This window comes from Coregonus lavaretus (assembly GCF_964263955.1).
Source record: "Coregonus lavaretus genome assembly, chromosome: 16".
Lineage (NCBI taxonomy): Eukaryota > Metazoa > Chordata > Actinopteri > Salmoniformes > Salmonidae > Coregonus > Coregonus lavaretus.
In genome coordinates this window covers 22,537,057-22,557,191 of record NC_140003.1, presented here as the reverse complement: position 1 = coordinate 22,557,191, position 20,135 = coordinate 22,537,057, and the positions used below count along the sequence as shown (strand labels likewise).

Genomic DNA, 20,135 nt, shown 5'->3' with positions numbered 1-20,135 from the left:
CAAGAATTTCCCTGTATTTAGCGCCATCCATCATTCCTTCAATTCTGACCAGTTTCCCAGTCCCTGCCGATGAAAAACATCCCCACAGCACAATGCTGCCACCACCATGCTTCACTGTGGGGATGGTGTTCTCGGGGTGATTTTCCTTGATGGCCAAAAAGCTCAATTCTTGTCTCATCTGACCAGAGTACCTTCTTCCATATGTTTGGGGAGTCTCCCACATGGCTTTTGGCGAACACCAAACATGTTTGCTTATTTATTTCTTTAAGCAATGGCTTTTTTCTGGCCACTCTTCCGTAAAGCCCAGCTCTATGGAGTGTACGGCTTAAAGTGGTCCTATGGACAGATACTCCAATCTCCGCTGTGGAGCTTTGCAGCTCCTTCAGGGTGATCTTTGGTCTCTTTGTTGCCTCTCTGATTAATACCCTCCGTGCCTGGTCCGTGAGTTTTGGTGGGCGGCCCTCTCTTGGCAGGTTTGTTGTGGTGCCATATTCTTTCCATTTTTTAATAATGGATTTAATGGTGCTCCGTGGGATGTTCAAAGTTTTTAATATTTTTTTATAACCCAACCCTGATCTGTACTTCTCCACAACTTTGTCCCTGACCTGTTTGGAGAGCTCCTTGGTCTTCATGGTGCCGCTTGCTTGGTGGTGCCCCTTGCTTAGTGGTGTTGCAGACTCTGGGGCCTTTCAGAACAGGTGTATACATACTGAGATCATGTGACAGATCATGTGACACTTAGATTGCACACAGGTGGACTTTGTTTAACTAATTATGTGACTTCTGAAGGTAATTGGTTGCACCAGATCTTATTTAGGGGCTTCATAGCAAAGGGAGTGAATACATATGCACGCACCACTTTTCCGTTATTTATTTAGTAGAATTCCTTGAAACAAGTTATTTTTTTCATTTCACTTCACCAATTTGGACTATTTTGTGTATGTCCATTACATGAAATCCAAATAAAAATCCATTTAAATTACAGGTTGTAATGCAACAAAATAGGAAAAATGCCAAGGGGGATGAACACTTTTGCAAGGCACTGTATGAAGTGTAAGTCAGTAAAATCGTTGAAATTGTTGCATGTTGCGTTTATATTTTTGTTCAATATACAATACATAGTTACCTCAATTACCTCATAGCTCTGCACATCGACTCGATACTGGTACTCCCTGTATATAACCATGTTATTTTTACTAGTTATTTTTAATTAGTTATTCACTGTATTTATTCCTCATGTCAATATTTATATTTTTTATCTTATCTTTAACTCTGCATTGTTGGAAATGGACCCGTAAGTAAGTACTTCACTGTTAGTCGACACCTGTTGTCTACGAAGCATGTGACAAATACAATTTGATTTAATATGATTTTTTAACAAACAGGTTTGTTTCTTATCATCAATCTGAAATGCCCTTGTCCTTATGCCTTCATCTCTGTGTACAATATCAACAGAGATGTTTACTGTTGCCTATCTCACTCTCAACACACACACACACACACCACCTTTTGTGCAGTCAGCAGGTAGGATACTGTATGTGTTCAGGAAGATGCATTCCTGAGTTTATTGTGTTTTGGAGACCAAACAGAAAATGTGTCTCAGCCATTACCATACCTAGGGCTGGATTGTTAGAGAGAATCAAATAACTCTATATACACGAGAATGGACATTTGGCACAGAACTATGGAGCACAAATGTAGCTTGTCCACTACATCCTATTATTGTTGGGGTTACTGTTCTCTCCTGCATCTCTGATTTACTTCCTGTTGACCAAATCATAAAACCCACCTCCACCCCTATACTAGTAGCCAGCCAGCCACACCACACCAGTCACACCAACCAACCACTACACTGAGCCCTTCAGGGGACATCTGACCTGGCAAAGGCCCCACTAGTGCAAAGTCATTGCTAAATGCCCCACCCCCTGTCACGGTTGTCAGAATGGCTGGATATAGCTTTTTTGAGGAAGAGACTCAGAATCTTCTTTAGTACATTTTCCTAATTTCATAGTGTTTGCCAAGCTGTGATTAATGAATGAATGTGATTGTTGCTCATCATCCCTGTCCAGTGCTCACAAGTTTCCCATCCCCCCCTACTCTCTGCCATGGTAGCCAGAATGGCTGCCTTTTGCCTTGAGGGAGAGAATCAAACTTCCTTCGTACATCTTCCTAATTTATGGTGCCATATCAAGTCTGATTCTCGAAAGAGAGCATGATTCACATTACTGATACTTTAGATTCTAACATTGTGGTAACATTTGTAGATTAAGATAATACAAAAAATATAAAGTCAGCCAATACAATACAGGGCCTCTTTCTCATCTCCAACATCCCCCCTACTACCTCCCTACAATGGAAACCCTCCCCCACCACTTACATCTATATACTTCAGCAGTAACCCCCCCCCCCCCCCCCCCTTCACCACTCTGCATAGAGACCCATGCATGCGCTGCCTTTGACCCAGTTTCCAGGCAGACTCAGACTCCACCAAGCTCATTGCTCGCTCAGCTCTATGATACAGTCGGAGTCTCTTGAGGATGGGGTGTGTGATGAGAGAGCTGAGCTCAGAGTTCCTCTTATCAGGGCTGAATGGGAGACTGCCTGTGTGTCTGTCTGGGCACTGGTTGCCCATTTCAAAGACCACACTATGAAACGGTCTCCATGAAGCTTTGGAGCTCTTCCTTGGTGATAGGCTGACTATAGCCATGTTACAGTATGGGGACAGGACTAGGTCCACTGCCTTGCTCCACTGGCATTAACCCACACGATGAGTAGCCTATGTACCACTGATCTATTACGAAGGAAAGTGTGCACCTTCTTGAATGATCATCAGACCTTTAGAGCTGTGGGAGTTCTGTTAACAGATACATGAGTAAGTGTTGCTCCTGGCATAAACCTGAGGGTGTCCCACATAAACATATAGGGCCTGTTTCCTGGACAGATTAAGCAGTCCTGAACTAAAAAGCATGTATAATAGAAACTCAATTTAAAGTGCTTTTTAGTACAAACAAATATGGTGTCAGCAGTCTTCGCCTACAGCCCAATAGGGGCCTTGCCCTTGATTCTCTCCCACCCACTGACTCTAGCCCAAACATACCCACACACGTCCTTCCCCAGAATCCCCATCGACATATAGCCTTACAGAGGCACGCAAGCATTCGTTTCCACGTCAAAACCACAGAGCTAGCTACCCGGAGCGCTCCTTCTCCTTGGTCTGTTTGTTATGTCTCAGCAGGATGACAGGGCCGATAAGGGGACAAAAGGCATTATAGAGGGTTAATGTTTCCCTTTATAAACATTTCTGAACAAGCTGTAGCCTTTTGAAATGTAATGTTGCATTTCTGGGTGAAATATAGCTAATTTGGAATGGTCGATGTTCTACGCCTGCTTGTGTACATTTAACTGCAGTACAAAACAATCATTAATCTAAGCCTAGCAGTGCCTGTGGAAAATGAGGTTGTGACATGACAAAAGAAAGGTGGCAAAGGTGATCTGTGTGGAATTGGAATCATCTAGAGAATGCTGGTATGTTCCCACATATTCCACCAAGGAGTTCTTCTGCCTCCAAGGTTATGACCATAGGCATAGGGAAATGACCATGGGGAAAAGGAAGATGGTACTTTTCATAGATGCATTTCCATATTGCATATTATTACTCCTATGAGTAGTCATGTCTCATGCTTTATTTTGACCAACTCAAAATAAAGCAGAGGGCCGAGGGGTTTTATTTTATACACAAACGTTTATTCAGTCAAATAAAGCAACATTCTGATAAGAACAAAGGGGTGATCACTGATAGGCGAGCAGAGCATTGAGAAGGAACGGTCAAGGCCAGTAAAAAGAAACCACGACAGTATTTTAAAGAGTTTCACTCACTGACTTGCTTTTCCATTCCTTAACCAGGCTAACTTAGATCCTGCACTTCACTGTTCCGTCTGTCATTCCTTATGGAAATATTTATAAAAGGAGAAATAAAACAAAAACATACAAGCTAAGAAGTTGTTCCGTTTTATATTCTGTATTTCCCTATTATACATGGTTTTTATTGTATTAAAAATGTATCTCGGGCCACAGCCACTGTGACTGTTGGATTGTTGGACACACCCACTACAAAGACAGAGGAGATAAATAATTTTAAAAAATGGACCAAGTCCTATACACCAAGAGAGTGAGGACAAAGAGTGAACAGAGAGATAGAGGAAGAGGAGAAGAGAGCGGTGAAAAAGAGGGAAGGGGAGAGAGATCGGCAGAGAGAGAGAGTAAACAGAGAGAGGGGGGGAAGAGAGAGCAGATCAGTATCACAGGAAGTACTCCAGCTCATAGCGGAGGTAAGGGTTCTTCTCGTCATTGTAGACGTGTGGGTAGTGAGCAATCAGAGCATCCTGGGAGCCGATGTAGATAGAGTTGTAGATCTTCCAGTAGACGTCTCGCACCTTCCTGGCTGGGTGGAACAGACCCTGGAGAGAGGAGAGACAGGGTTAGAGAGCATTATCAACTCAATGGCTGTACTTACAGTGCTACTACATTTTCATTATGGTATGTTATTTTTACTAAATATCCTCAGCAGTTCTTTCATGGACATCATAAAGGGTAGGTTGCTGTTGATAGTTATATAAGTTAACACATTTACATCCCTTTCTGGACATTTGATGTTGATTCTCAACACTGCGCTATTCAAAACAAGAACATTGATGTAGGTCAGGGGTGGGCAAACGTTTTGGCTTGCAGGCCACGTCGGGATTTCGAAATTCGACAGAGGGCCACAGATTTTTTGGGGACCGGCCATTTTAAATCTGGCAGGCCGGATGCGGCCCACGGGCCGTAGTTTGCCCACCATTGATGTAGGTAGTAGTGGTAGTAGTTACCTGTAGGCAATACTGCAGCATGCGGCAGGGGCCGATGGCCACCCGGAGGCCTTCCAGGGCCCCCATCACAGCCTGGATAACGTGGGGCGACGTCTCAAACACGTTGGGCCACACATAGTTGAGCAGGTGGTTGAGAGAGTCTTCACAGCCAAAGCCGTAGACGCCCAGGGACATGTGCTGCACCACGGCACTGGCTGTCTGTCTGTGGACCAAGTCTCTGTAAGGAGGAGAGGAAGTGGGTCCAGTCAAAAGGTGGAAAGAAGCAGTTGGGGTCTACTATATATTCTAATTCTGAGGGTGAAATCCTCATTGACAATGAATAACACTTGACTTTTCCTTTGTTACCAACGGGTGCAGGGTGAGAACAGAAGTGTAATGGATGTCAGATCTGCCAGTTCTCATGTTGGTGTTCATCTAGCAAAGTACTAGCCCTGATCTGACCACTGATAGGTCGTACAGGCGAGAATGATTCGCAGGCATACTACCACCCATTTAACTGAGTCAACTGCTTGCCAACACTGTTGACATACAGGGATGAAGCTCACCATGGCTAGTTAATACATGTAATGTTTGTAGATATGATGAATACTTATTACAAGGGAAATGTTTATCTGGGTAGTGAAGGAGTTCATTGAGTTACTAGAACATTAGCCAAAACACCAGACTGCTTGCTCATCACAATGCATACTCCTTTCACCTGTCCATAAGTGCGTCCTCCAGCAGTGGCGTGACAGCGTAAATGTAGTCCTTGCCCATCTCCCCAATGTACTCAAACAGGAAGGACAGGGACTTGAGCACCCCATTTTGCACGTTGAGCTCTGGCACGCGGTACTCGTTCATGAGCGCGGGGAGCACGGTGAAGGGAGAACAGGTCTCAGCCACGATGGCGATGGCTACGGTGGTACACACTCTGTTCTGCCGCTCCTGAACCTTCAGGTTGTTGAGTAGTGTGGCCAGCACGTCATGGGGTCTGGAGGAGGAGAGGTCAGGAGGACACCCACATGCTAAATCAGTGCACATTAATAACCACAACAGCAAAAGGAATATGACCAAGCACAATTGAAAACGCTCACATTTGGGAGGGGCAAACATTCAATTTAACACAACATCGTTGAGCAGACATTTAATTTCCAAACAGAATCCCTAATAAATGACCAACTGAGATGACAAACTGTGAGGATGGTACGAGCATGCAGTAGCCAGAGACAGGACTCACCCGATAGCCTTGGCGATGTATCCGAAGGTGTTGACGGTGGCTCTGCGGATGGCCTTCTTGTGGGCCTTCAGGAGCTCCAGCAGCTCAAAGCAGATACGCATCCATTCCCTGGCCGACACGTACTCAGCACCCCTATTCACACACCATGGTAGGAGTTATAACACGGTTGATGAAACATCTACTAGTTTATACATTTCTGCACATATGAGTAGGAGTCAGAGGCTCTTTCTCAATCTTTCCTCGATTGCTTGCCTCCTCTCCCAGAAGGGAGGGAACTCTGACCTTCTCCAATACGGTTTAGAAGGAAGAGACAGGATGTCGACAAAAGACAAATTGAGATTCAAAGATTGAAATATACAAGGCAATCATTTCACACACATACCTGTCAGCAATCCTGCCAACCAGGTCAATACAGTTCTCCTGCACCTTCTCATGTCTGTTCTTTAAGATTGGCGTCAGGCGCGGCAGCAGGTCTTTGATTGGTGGAGTCATTTTATGCATGCCTATGAGTGACAGGACAGACAACCAATCAGATGTCTGGATGCATATCAACCAGTCTTACTCTTACCACCACTACTACCATAACCCCTCTTATAATGGCACTGTGTAGCTCAGTTGGTAGAGCATGGCGCTTGCAACGCCAGGGTTGTGGGTTCGATTCCCACGGGGGGCCAGGTGGGCCAGTATGAAAAATGTATGCACTCACTAACTGTAAGTCGCTCTGGATAAGAGCATCTGCTAAATGACTAAAATGTAAACTAAAAGCCAATAGACTTTTCATTTGTAACCAACGGGTGCAGGGTGAGAACAGAAGTGAAATGGATGTCAGATCTGCCAGTTCTCATGTTGGTGTCCATCTAGCGAAGTACTAGCCCTGATCTGACCACTGATAGGTCGAACAGGCGAGAATGATTCGCAGAGAGAAGACAGGTGTAGTAGTGAGGGTGATGTTTTCGTACCGATGACGTTGACGATGGCCTTGAGAGCACCGAGGATACTTCCCAGTACTTCAGGATACTCCTCTCCTAGGTACTCGTATAACACAACTCCCAGGTGACCCATCAGCTTCTCCTGTTGAGGGGAGAGAACGAGAGGTTTAGAAAGGAAGAGAAACCCTGTACATCTTTAGTGAAGTTCATAGCAAAGTTTGTGTGTGTGTGTGTGAGAGTACAAGTGTGTCTGTTTGAGTGAGAGTGTGTGTGCGCATGTATAACAACACCCAGTCTAACCTCCTGGCAGGTCTTCATGACCACGGCGGTGCGAGAGATGAGATCAGCAGCCTGCTGGCGGACCTTGGCAGACTTGTTGTTGAGACGCCACAGCACCGTACCACAGATCTGAGGCAGGTAGGGCTTTACCCTCTTCCCCAGGGCATTGACCACCGTGCCAAACCCATTCAGCATCACAGAGTCCTACACAGGGTCAGAGGTCAACTAGAGTTAGTCATAGTCTACACAGGTAGGCTAATGGACTGAGTGTCTGCATTCAAAATGGCATCCTATTCCCTATATAGTGCACTACCTTTGACCAAAGGGCTCTGGTTTAAATAGAACAGTATGCCATTTCGGACGCAGACAGTTACCCATTCCAATCAATATGAAGCTCCCATCAAACCTCAGACTACCGTAGGTCCACACTGCTGTTCAGACAGGGATAACTTGTTTCATCACAGGCTTTACAAAATGTATATCTCAACATTCCCCAACGTTATACCCTGAGCCAGGTTCAGTAGGTAAACATCCTGGAACGTTGCAGATAGAAATGTCATGAATAGAGCTGATATGATTCCTTATTCTACAGGTCATAAAGGCATATTTGTTCTACATAACCCATTTCTATCTGAACGTTCCACAACACTGTTCCTTGCTGAACTTGCCCCTGGTCTCCCCCCCGTGTCTCACCTCAGTGGTTTGTTCCTGGAAGGCGTACAGTATGCCGTCAATCAGCTGCTCCTCCAGCTTGTGGTCGATGTCAGCAGCTCCCAGGTTCCCCATGATCTTCTCTATGGTCTCCATCACCATCTTCCTGTACTGCTCTGCCTCATCCTTCAGGTCATCTACTATACGAGAGATGATCTCTGCCGCTCCCACCTTGTTGGCCAGCTCTACTGTGGTGTCCACCAGCTAGAGGTGTGGGGGAGGGATGGCGTTAGTTCACACATCCCAAAACATGGCAGTGATAAAATAACTAACGCTGAACTAAACATTGAAATCCAGTCATAAAATCGACTTCTGCTTTTCGTTGCTTGGTATAGTTCAACTCACTAACTGTAAGTCGCTCTGGATAAGAGCGTCTGCTAAATGACTAAAATGTTAAATGTAAAAATGTAAATCTAACTCTTAAATCACCAGCCATCTTCTGCTACAAGCCTTGGCGCAGACCTTCATTTCTGCTTTTCTATTTATACTTGGAACACAACTGCCTACTTGACCAAACCAATTCAACATGTCATAAGTGTATTGAGTCATTGGTGTGTGAGTGTTGTGTACCTACCTGTCTGTAGTTGCGTCTGTCCAGGGCCATCCTGTGCTGCCAGAAGTGCTTGAAGAAGGGGGGCAGGATCTCTGTCTTGATGTAGTTGGCCTCCACACCGTCAGTACCACAGCACTGTTTCACCACCTGGCAGAGAGAGGGAACAATGGGGGTTAGAAACAGGGCACACAAACACCAATTCTGTTTTAAGTGTACTAGCTAGCATCTGCAACTCCTTTCCATTTTGGAAATGTAACCAACGGGTGCAGAGTGAGAACAGAAGTGAAATGGATGTCAGATCTGCCAGTTCTCATGTTGGTGTTCATCTAGCGAAGTACTAGCCCTGATCTGACCACTGATAGGTTGAACAGGCGAGAACGATTCGCACACACGGTTAGGCTACCTCACCTTGAGCACGATCTTCTTCATCTCCTCGTCAGGGGACTGGAACTCTCTGATGAGGATCAACATGACCTCTCTGGTGTAGTAGTTAGCATACTCAGCATCCATCAGAGGGATCAGGTAGCCAATGGCCTTCAGGAACGCAGCCAGACCCTGGACACGAGAGGGGAAAGAGAGGGAGGTTTAAATCAGTTACTAGGTCTACACAGCCAAGATACTCCGATAAAGTTGAATGTGATTTCAGGTCAACTTGCATTAACTACTTGTTTTAAGAATGTAACCAACGGGTGCAGGGTGAGAACAGAAGTGAAATGGATGTCAGATCTGCCAGTTCTCGTGTTGGTGTCCATCTAGCGAAGTACTAGCCCTGATCTGACCACTGATAGGTCGTACAGGCGAGAATGATTCGCAGACACGTAACCGAAGGCCATAGGTCCTCAATAGTTTTGTCCTCACCTTTCCTCTGTGCTGTCTGATACCCTTCCACAGGGGTTTGAGTACGGAGTCAAAGGACTCGATACCGTAGGGCGTGGCAGCCTCAGCCAGGGCAGCGATGGCCAAGGCACTGATGGTCCGCACCTTCTGCTGCTCATCTACCAGACCTGAGGGGGGCAGACAATAGAGGCCAGTAAGAGATCATGTTTTATCCTTCCTGGTAAAGTGTATAGTGACCATGTGTGAAATGCACTTAAAAAGCGAATGAACTTGAAGCATCAACCCATGCACTCAAAAAATTTATAAAAAGCTAAACTACACCTGAGTCACATTTACTAGATAGTCACTCCCAAATATAAAAACGTACTATTACTAGCTAGTAGAAAACTAAACTACCCCCTCAGGTCACATACTATCTCAGGGTCGTCCTCGGCTCACCATGCTCGATGATCTCCACCAGACTCCTCAGATGGGGTAGGATTGCACAGCCCATGAGGATGGCAATCTGCTGGACAATCTTGATACCCGTGTGGCGGGCCTGCCATGACTTCTTGCTCTTACACACAGCCTTGAGGAAGGGCAGCAGGGAGGGGATACCCAGAGCGGACGCTACGACAGCGAAAGCTCTGGCCGTTGTATTTCTGACGTACTCATCCATGTTGTCAATATCAGGCCTCATGGTCGAGATCATAGTTGCCAGGCCGGCAGCCTAGAGAGGAAGGGAAAGACCGGGAAAGAGATGGACAGATTAATTGGTGTTCGTGATACTCCTTGCATAGACAGCATAAGTGGCATTTTCTAATGTGATTTCAGGAGATACAAATATTCGCTACGTGCTGTAGGAATGTAACCAACGGGTGCAGGGTGAGAACAGAAATGAAATGGATGTCAGATCGGCTAGTTCTCGTGCTGGTATTTAATCTAGCGAAGTACTAGCCCTGATCTGACCACGGATAGGTCGAACAGGCGAGAATGATTCGCAGGCATATTACCCAACTGTGGTGGGTGTGTGATTACATTATAGGGCTGGGAGTGGGGCTCACCTTGGCCAAGTTAGAGATGATCTCTCTGCCCTCCACTCTGGCGTAGTAATCTTCATCAATCAGCAGGGGCTCAATCACCACCAGGATCTGAGGAACAGACAGTCAGTTAGTGAACCACATACACAGTGCCAATCTCAGCACAGGAGACATACAGTAACGGAGTGAGTGAGTGAGTACTGCCTCTCTTTCACACACACAATGACCCACCTTGTGTACATATGGGCGGACCAGGTCGTCCAGCTTGTAGAGGATGCGGTCGATGACCTTGACCAGTAGGTGGCGCTCCTGGTCCTCCAGAGTAGGAGACATGAGCAGGGGTAGGATCTGGTTGAACAGGGGCCCTGCGCCAAACTCCCTCGCCTTGTCTGTGATCTGACGCAGGGCAGCCTGAGAAGAGACGCAAGGGGGTTAGACTGGGTGGTTGACATTTCAGTGGTGAGAGTTACACACCAAAAGGAAGATGGAGTAAAGACCAGAGATACAACACTAGAGTGGCCTATGTCAAACCTTCATAGCTCATTGAATGTGTGGATAATGGCAGCCATCTTGGTCAGGGAAAGTTCAATTTTTAATTCTGTGGTCAAGATGATGAGGACAGTTAGCAGCTGGTCTCACCTTTCTCATGGGAGGTGTTCCGTTCTTGATCTTCAGCAGCAGTTTCATGATCTTACGCTCCTTCTGTTCCTCTGGGCTCAGAGTGGACTCATCCACCTCAACCAGCAGTTTATCAAAGTACTGGATGTCGTCTGGTTTGAGGAAGGGCAGGTTTCCACTGGGCTGGTCGTTGACCTGCTTCATGGAGCGGTCCTCCTGCTGCATGTGGAAGCCCGTCATGCCCCCCATGGGGGTTGGGGTGGCAGACAGCTTACGGGCTGGGGTACGGATGGGCACGTAGCCTGCTGGTGGGGGAAGGACCTGTGGAGGAGTTGCAAGATGAAACGTTAGTACTGTTCACTTCCTATACCTTTAACTCATTTTACAGAACAGTTTACTATTTTTTGTGTACTGGATTGAGGTCTTCTCAGACAAATTCCCTGATGTCTTCAACTGAAGAGACATGCCGGTGTGGGGAACCGAACCCAGAGAGACAGAACGTGACACTGACCAGAGACAGACTGTCCTGTTCCAACTTGTTACCGTATCACCGAAGACTATTCACTCACTTAATATAGGTATTTGATGTGACAAATGACTGTTGAGCTCTATTTCTCCATCGTACTGGTGTGTGAAAGAGTCTACTTGACCTTGTATCCCTCTGGGAACATGGCATCCAGCTCATCATCTGTGAGTGGTCGGTTTCTCTCGTCGATCTCCCTCTCCCAACGCCACGCCTGCAGCTGCTCTGGGGTCATGCTCATCAGGTGACCTGACAGGATAGGAAACACATACATAATGTAAAACATGCCTCAACCTAGTATCACGACTTAGTGGGACATTATACTACTAGTAAATGAACAACAAGTACGTAATACCAAACAGAATTATCAGTTTTAAATTATATTCTACCTCTAAGGAATTGAAGATGGGATTCAAAGGCCTGAGATGTAGGTTAGGTGACTGACAGTACCTGGAGATGGAGTGGCCATATTCATGGCAGGGGTTCCGATGGGAGTCTTCCCAGGGGTCATCAGTGGAGTGGAAGAGCCCATCTGGCTGGCAGGGGTCTCGTCCCAACGGGACTTCCTCTTACTGGCCCCGGGGGTGGGGGTCTCTCCTACCGACTCGTCTCCTCTGTCTGTTCGGGGGGTCTCGGCCCAACCACTACCATGACCAGGGGTCTCCCTTTCAGTCTTGGGGGTCTCGTCCCAGCGGTTTTTGCGCACGCTGCCTGTGGCCCCCCCATGTCCGGGGGTGGTGTGTCCCGGTGTGTCCCCTCTGCCTGGGGTGGCTGCTCCGGCCGGGGTGTGGCTGGGGGTGGGGTCCCACATCCGGGTGCTGGGAGTGGCCCCTGGGGTCTCACTGCCCTTGTTCCTGCCAGGGGTCTCGTCCCAGCGGCTGTTGGAGGGGGTGTGGCCAGGGGTGTGTCCTGGGGTCTGCTGTGGAGAAATCGAAAGAGAGAGAGTCAGGGGATAAAGGGATCAATGAGTTCTTACAACACAGAAATGAAGCATGGTTGAGGTACTTTGTTCTACTAGGAGCTTAAAAATAATATTTAAGTCAAGGCAAGACATAAATAAACTGCCCCAAAAACACTTGGTCCTACAGTGGGGGAAAAAAGTATTTAGTCAGCCACCCATTGTGCAAGTTCTCCCACTTAAAAAGATGAGGCCTGTAATTTTCATCATAGGTACACGTCAACTATGACAGACAAATTGAGAATTTTTTTCTCCAGAAAATCACATTGTAGGATTTTTAATGAATTTATTTGCAAATTATGGTGGAAAATAAGTATTTGGTCACCTACAAACAAGCAAGATTTCTGGCTCTCACAGACCTGTAACTTCTTCTTTAACAGGCTCCTCTGTCCTCCACTCGTTACCTGTATTAATGGCACCTGTTTGAACTTGTTATCAGTATAAAAGACACCTGTCCACAACCTCAAACAGTCACACTCCACTATGGCCAAGACCAAAGAGCTGTCAAAGGACACCAGAAACAAAATTGTAGACTTGCACCAGGCTGGGAAGACTGAATCTGCAATAGGTAAGCAGCTTGGTTTGAAGAAATCAACTGTGGGAGCAATTATTAGGAAATGGAAGACATACAAGACCACTGATAATCTCCCTCGATCTGGGGCTCCAGGCAAGATCTCACCCCGTGGGGTCAAAATGATCACAAGAACGGTGAGCAAAAATCCCAGAACCACACGGGGGGACCTAGTGAATGACCTGCAGAGAGCTGGGACAAAAGTAACAAAGCCTACCATCAGTAACACACTACGCCGCCAGGGACTCAAATCCTGCAGTGCCAGACGTGTCCCCCTGCTTAAGCAATGTGTCCAGGCCCGTCTGAAGTTTGCTAGAGTGCATTTGGATGATCCAGAAGAGGATTGGGAGAATGTCATATGGTCAGATGAAACCAAAATATAACTTTTTGGTAAAAATTCAACTCGTCGTGTTTGGAGGACAAAGAATACTGAGTTGCATCCAAAGAACACCATACCTACTGTGAAGCATGGGGGTGGAAACATCATGCTTTGGGGCTGTTTTTCTGCAAAGGGACCAGGACGACTGATCCGTGTAAAGGAAAGAATGAATGGGGCCATGTATCGTGAGATTTTGAGTGAAAACCTCCTTCCATCAGCAAGGGCATTGAAGATGAAACGTGGCTGGGTCTTTCAGCATGACAATGATCCCAAACACACCGCCCGGGCAACGAAGGAGTGGCTTCGTAAGAAGCATTTCAAGGTCCTGGAGTGGCCTAGCCAGTCTCCAGATCTCAACCCCATAGAAAATCTTTGGAGGGAGTTGAAAGTCTGTGTTGCCCAGCGACAGCCCCAAAACATCACTGCTCTAGAGGAGATCTGCATGGAGGAATGGGCCAAAAACCAGCAACAGTGTGTGAAAACCTTGTGAAGACTTACAGAAAACGTTTGACCTGTGTCATTGCCAACAAAGGGTATATAACAAAGTATTGAGAAACTTTTGTTATTGACCAAATACTTATTTTCCACCATAATTTGCAAATAAATTTATTAAAAATCCTACAATGTGATTTTCTGGATTTTTTTTTCTCATTTTGTCTGTCATAGTTGACGTGTACCTATGATGAAAATTACACGCCTCTCATCTTTTTAAGTGGGAGAACTTGCACAATTGGTGGCTGACTAAATACTTTTCCCCCCACTGTATATAATTTGCTGATCAAACACCAGCCCACACCAAGTCATAGTAAGGATACAAACTTGACTGATCTGATCAGCTAAGATAATACGTTTTACCTCAGCAGCCTGGTCAGCCTGGTCCCAGCTGGACATCTTCTTGGGTGTGCCGGCATTGCTGGGGGTTCCTGATTGGTCCTGTTTCTCGGCCGTCTGGTCCCAGCGGCGTTTACGCTTGGCAGCAGCAGCGGCAGCAGCAGCCTGGGAGGCAGCAGAGCCGTTGACAGCCTTCAGGTCTCCCGTCTTGGCCTTCTCTGCCATCTGCTGACGGATCTCTTTCTGCACGTAGGGAGAGTAAGAACATGAACCAGAGACTAACCTCACCACAACAGGGGAAAGTTTCCCTTGAGCTTTGTAGGACGGCAGTCTATTGAAGGCAACAATACACCACATTGAACAACACACCCACATAATTCAATATTCTTATATTATAATCCTCTATGGAGACACCACTAATCGAAACATTACCCGAAGACAAAGTTATGCCCTTGAGCTAAACCACAAAGGGGATATATCCGGTCTGTCTTACCTCCTCTTTGGTCAGGTGCTGCTCCTTCATGACGTCCATGTACGACCTGGACTGCAGCTTTGGGTCCGGCGTTTTGCCCCCTGCGCGAAAGAGCACCAACAAGACACAGGGCAGCCGATTAGAACACGCCCCAGGACCCGGCTTCATAACACACACAGCAAGTATAACACAGCCAGTTCAGCTAGGCCCTCACTTCTTCTTTAGAAACTTATACTGTTTTAGTTCCTTAAGCTGAATCACAACAAGACAACCCTAGATACACAACATACAGGCAGTCCTCTCTTGCTTGCCTTACATACAAACAAACATAGCTGAATAAAAAAAACAACAGGCAGATACATTGAGAAAGAGCTGAGGTGTTTTTTTTCTTTCATTTAAGGAGATAACAGGCGAGGATAAAGCCATCACTGATGCAGGAGTCCTGGGCTGTGCTCTCCAGAATACGTACACTTTCAGTGCCAAGGGTCCTTCTGCAGTCAGACTTCAACCGGCAGAAAAGAAGCCTAGAAAATGTCTCTTTACCATTAGTAACACTTTGGAAAAGGGTTGGAACTCACACACATAAGCATACCACCTGTGATTTGTTTTTACGTCACTCAAAAGAAAAATCCTCCTGGGGCTCAAACCTCAAATAAATGGAACAAAAAATATCCTCCAGATTGTGAATTATTGATTAACAAAATGAAGTCAATTTGTTACCAAATCTTCTTGTGAGATAACTCTGTAGCTACTTTATGTAACCCATGGCAGGGAGAGCATATGTATGTAGTTACACGGATACATGAGGGCCAGTGGAGGCTACGATTAGAGCCATACAATCAATATCTTCGTTTCAGGTGGGAACAGGCTGCCTGCTACTGAGCAGTTGGAAGTTTGCCTTCAGTGTCGATTGCTATTCCAACTTCGTAAACGTAGATCTTGACTTCCTTTTTATAAATAAATAAATAGATATATTTTTTAAATTAATTATGAATTACAAAATAAATCTAAAGCAAAAGACTACATAAAATTGCTACGGTTTAAATGTAAGTATATAAAAATAAAGTTTGGTAGAAGAAAAAATAAAAAGGTTCTTAGGGTAGAGGTTTGTTGAGGAAGAGCTGCTTTCCCCCCTCACCCACAAACACACCCACCCAGACAACAAACCAGCGGACCCTGACAAAACTGATAAGCGCACGCTTCTGTCTGTGTTCACCATAACCTACACAGGATGAGTTGCTGCACCCTTAAGAGAGTGCAGTACAGGACTGGCAAAGCAGTACTGCTGTAGGAAAGAAATTAAGGACAGTTAGTATGGGCCTGTGGAATTGCGGCACACAGATTTCTTGATATGTTTCTATTTTACAAAGATGTAAAATAGAAATATATTTACACAACATCTTTGTATATGACAGAGCTGTCTACATGCAGGCTTGATACAGCCCTACCCAGACTACATAGAGGCACTGAGGCCACTTCATCTCAGAGAGAGATATGTGTGCTTCATCCGCTACAGGCAAATTGTTGCATTGCAAATGAAATTGTTGCAATGCATAGATAAATACCTTAAACCTATTCTAGAAGGTATGTGTTTAGTTAATCAAATGCTCAATGGCTAGTCAAGCCGTATTCTGAGAGATAGGCCATCCTTGTTTAACTGATGGACAATTCAGTTCATTTAGGCTATGAGGAATGTGAATATAGCTAGGTGACAGCTCCTTGCCCATGTGAGAGTTAAGGGGCAAGACTGGCCCTTTGGCCAATGATTATACCGCAACTGTAATTCACTCTATTAATCACACACCTGGAGCCCAAGTTAAGATGCCTGACCCAACTTGGACTAAAAGCCATTTAAATGTGCTTTGAAATCTGAGACCATAACTCACTAATGTTGATGACACAACGGCACTACAGTTCATGTGTGTAAGTGTCATAATTTGTGATGTCCTGTTCTTTTCTAATGGAACTTCCCCAACCCCTAGAAGTCCGACAAGCCAACAGTGGTGGTAACTGACCATAAGCCTACACAAAGATACTGTAGGAGTGAAGGAAGGGCCACTTGGAAGTAAAGGGGTGGTCTGATTGCACTGCTAATTTTATGAGTGTTCTTGTTCTACACAGAAATACTCGGAAGCCTCAGATCTGTACCCAGGTGGTCTGCCATCTAGGGGGGGGGGGGGATTGGGGTCATTGCGTTCCCGCCTACTGGGCACAGCAGGGTGTAGCATATTGCATGAGCAGGTGAATTACCCCAAGGTTGACCATCAAACCCATATAGAAGTCACAATTTTTATTTTGCCTTTTTATTTATTTTCTTTGCTACTCACATTACTTAATACATTTCTTAAGAGTAAGACAGTTCTTTCCACCATCAGTACATGAGATAGCCACATGGGTCTGTTAACCCTTCGAGACACACACAACCTACCTGCCACCCATGTAGTGTTAGGTACGAAAGTCTAACCAAGACAACGGCAAACCACCTCTCCCTAAAACAAAATGGAACCCCTCACTGGCAGACATGTATTTTATACTACTTAATCATGTTTACAATTATTGTCATTTTCCAAGAAAAAAAAAACTTGTATCTGCCTCGCAGGCCGTTTGCCTCAAAAGCAAAGAGATTTTATTGAGAGAAAATTATGAATGATAAAAGGCGCAGTGACAAGAGAACCAACCGCCCTCAGGCCAGGAAAGATTACCACGGGAAGGTCTTAGTCTGGGGAGCAAGCCGTTGCACAGTGCTCGAAGGGCTAAGCAACAAGAGGTGGGTTCAAACCCTTAAAAGGCAGCCATGGGATCAGGGAGAGAGGGTAAAACATGAACAGGGGAGGACACTATGGAGGGAGGACGGAGGGGTGAAATTTACCATCTGCAAAGGGGTCTAGTCGCTCCGGAGAGATGATCATCTGTCGTCGTCTGGCCTTGTACTCGTCCTCACGCTCTGCAATCTTCGCGGGCCTGTGCTCGGCAAACGGGTCGTACTGAGAGGAGAGAGAACACAGCATGTTAAAATACATGTCATCATGGTAAACAGAGATTTAATGTGAGAACTAGCCATTATAACATGTTGTCTATGACAAGACATGAGCAGGATAATTAAGCAAATCCAAAACTTTTGCAATAAGGTTCAGTAAAAGGGTCTCTGTCAGGTTTGAACTCAAAAGTAGAATTCTACACTTATTGCAAAAGCTGGAGAGGGAGATAGTGTTACTGTGGCTAACCTGTTCATCTGACTGTGGTATTGCATTCAGTATAGCCACCGGAGCATGATACCCCGGTTTCTTCTGTCCAAGTAGACTTGTTGAAGAGTCCTCCTCGTCATCCTGAAAATAAGAGAGAGACAAGAGTCTGGTCAAGCCTAGCCACTTAAGGCAGACTCTCCCAGCTCGCAGACAACAAGACATACTGGAATAGCCAACGCCATTAAAAATATGACACTGGAATAGCTGACGCCTAACCCCTAGGAAGAGAAGGAGAATGTCAGTGTTGCAGACGACATGCACACTTTTTTTATTTGACCATTTTCAATGTTAAAAAGAAAAACAAGCATGCATACATCACAACTCATGATTTAACATGCAACACTTACATCCTCCTGTTCATTGGCAGCGATAGAGGTGACATATCCAGCGAAGCGGCTGTCACTGCCACCATAGATCTCCTGGTCGTAGTATCCAGTTGAGTCCAGGCCCACACCCTGATCTGCTCCCTCCTCCACCAGGGCAGCCTTCATGCCCTGGATCTCCAGGATCTGGGCCTCAATGTCTGGGGGGCAGGGGGGAAGAATAACACAACAGTCAGTGACTTTCAGGGTATGTTGAAATATGTACAAACGCATAACCAAAGATATGAAGCATATTATTATATTATATTAAACATAAATAGCATCTGCAGTAGTGCTAAACTACACATTAGCTAAAAAAAATATGCTATTGTATTCAATGAATATGTTTGTCAAGCACGAATTAGCTCTCATCTGTGCTCAAATCGATCGCTGTGTTGACAAAGTAACTAGGGCAGCGTTTCCCAAACTCGGTCCTGGGGACCCCAAGGGGAGCACGTTTTTGTCCTAGGACTACACAGTTGATTCACATTATCAAAGCTTGATGGTCAGTTGATTATGTGAATTAGCTGTGTAGTGTTAGGGCAAAAACCTTAACGTGCAGCCCTTAGGTTCCCCAGGACCGAGTTTGGGAAACGCTGAACTAGAGCCTGCTAAATTAGTTTCAATTTGAGCGGAATCAGACAGTGCTGGCTTGACAAAGATGAGATAATCCAAATAACGTTAGTTATCATAGCTAATTAGCTAGAAAATGTATTCATGATATGTTTAATCTGAAACACGTCAAACATGAAGCGTGCATAATGTTACGATACTAGCAGCAGTGCGGTGTACGTCCGACATGCCATACTTCCAACGCCATTTTAGTTTTTACAACAACACTGACGCTGTTAAATAAATGTAGCCATATCGATACCATAGCAAGTTTCTTATAGCAACATCTACACAATTAGTATAATTGAAGCGCATACTGATAAAGGCAATCATGGTTGTAGAAATTCTGCATTGTCTAGCTAACTTAGCAGTTAACTTAGGGGGGCGCCATTAGCTATCAGTCCTCGTTGCGTTTAGGGTGTCACGAATGACAATAGAGCTAAAACATGTAGCTAGCTTCTAAACAATGGATGCATCTTCATCCTCTTTTTATTAGGAACCCGACGTACATAAAATCAAATTATAATACCCATTTACAACATTTTCTAAATAAATAGTCTTACCTTCGTGTGTTTTGGCGATTTTCGCCATTTTGGTGGTTCGGTAAGACTGAAACCGGAAGCCAGAATTAATTCATATCCGTTCAGCAAAAATAGATGCGTACTGGACAGTTTCGTCACAGATAGAACAATGAGAGTTGTAAAAATCTTTGGCTCAGTGGTCCTGGATGAGAAAGGTCTTGAGTGCTTAATGACGGCCAGGAAACCAGGATTGACCCAGTAATAAACTGGAAATTAATATGCTCTTGATATTACTCTGATCTCAAGTTCAACAGTGGTGTGTAAAGTACTTAAGTAAACATACTTTAAAGTAGTACTTAAGTCGTTTTTGGGGGGAGTATCTGCACTTTACTCTTTATATTTTTGACAACTTTTACTTCACTACATTCCTAAAGAAAATAATGTACTTTGACCGTGAAAAACCCAGCAGCGTTGCAGTTCTTGACACAAACCGGTGTGCCTGGCACCTACTACCATACCCTGTTCAAAGGCACTTAAATATTTTGTCTTGCACATTCACACTCTGAAAGGCACACATGCACAATCCATATCTCAATTGTCTCAAGGCTTAAAAAGCCTTCTTTAACCTGTCTCC

General features: G+C 45.2%; 1 protein-coding gene across 4 annotated transcripts; it reads right to left on the bottom strand.

Annotated features, from left to right (window-relative positions):
• Positions 1-3,722: 3,722 nt before the first annotated feature.
• LOC311144090 (splicing factor 3B subunit 1-like) lies at positions 3,723-19,627 on the bottom strand. 4 transcript variants are annotated; one of them, XM_084180055.1, is made up of 23 exons: positions 19,544-19,627; positions 18,354-18,529; positions 17,986-18,087; positions 17,631-17,745; positions 14,783-14,862; positions 14,314-14,532; positions 12,001-12,469; positions 11,678-11,799; positions 11,049-11,348; positions 10,641-10,820; positions 10,434-10,520; positions 9,829-10,099; positions 9,412-9,557; positions 8,962-9,108; positions 8,575-8,700; positions 7,983-8,204; positions 7,311-7,493; positions 7,041-7,152; positions 6,464-6,584; positions 6,082-6,213; positions 5,563-5,835; positions 4,866-5,082; positions 3,723-4,457 (listed from the first exon to the last, which is right to left on the bottom strand). In XM_084180055.1, exons 1-23 carry the CDS (start codon positions 19,569-19,571, stop codon positions 4,299-4,301), a joined length of 3,987 nt encoding a protein of 1,328 aa, XP_084036181.1. In that variant the 5' UTR covers positions 19,572-19,627; the 3' UTR covers positions 3,723-4,298. The 4 variants fall into 4 exon arrangements, with proteins under 4 accessions (XP_084036181.1, XP_084036182.1, XP_084036183.1 ...); XM_084180056.1 differs by having other exon boundaries at positions 12,001-12,466; XM_084180057.1 differs by lacking the exons at positions 17,631-17,745; positions 17,986-18,087; positions 18,354-18,529; positions 19,544-19,627 and adding an exon at positions 15,231-17,595.
• Positions 19,628-20,135: the final 508 nt, after the last annotated feature.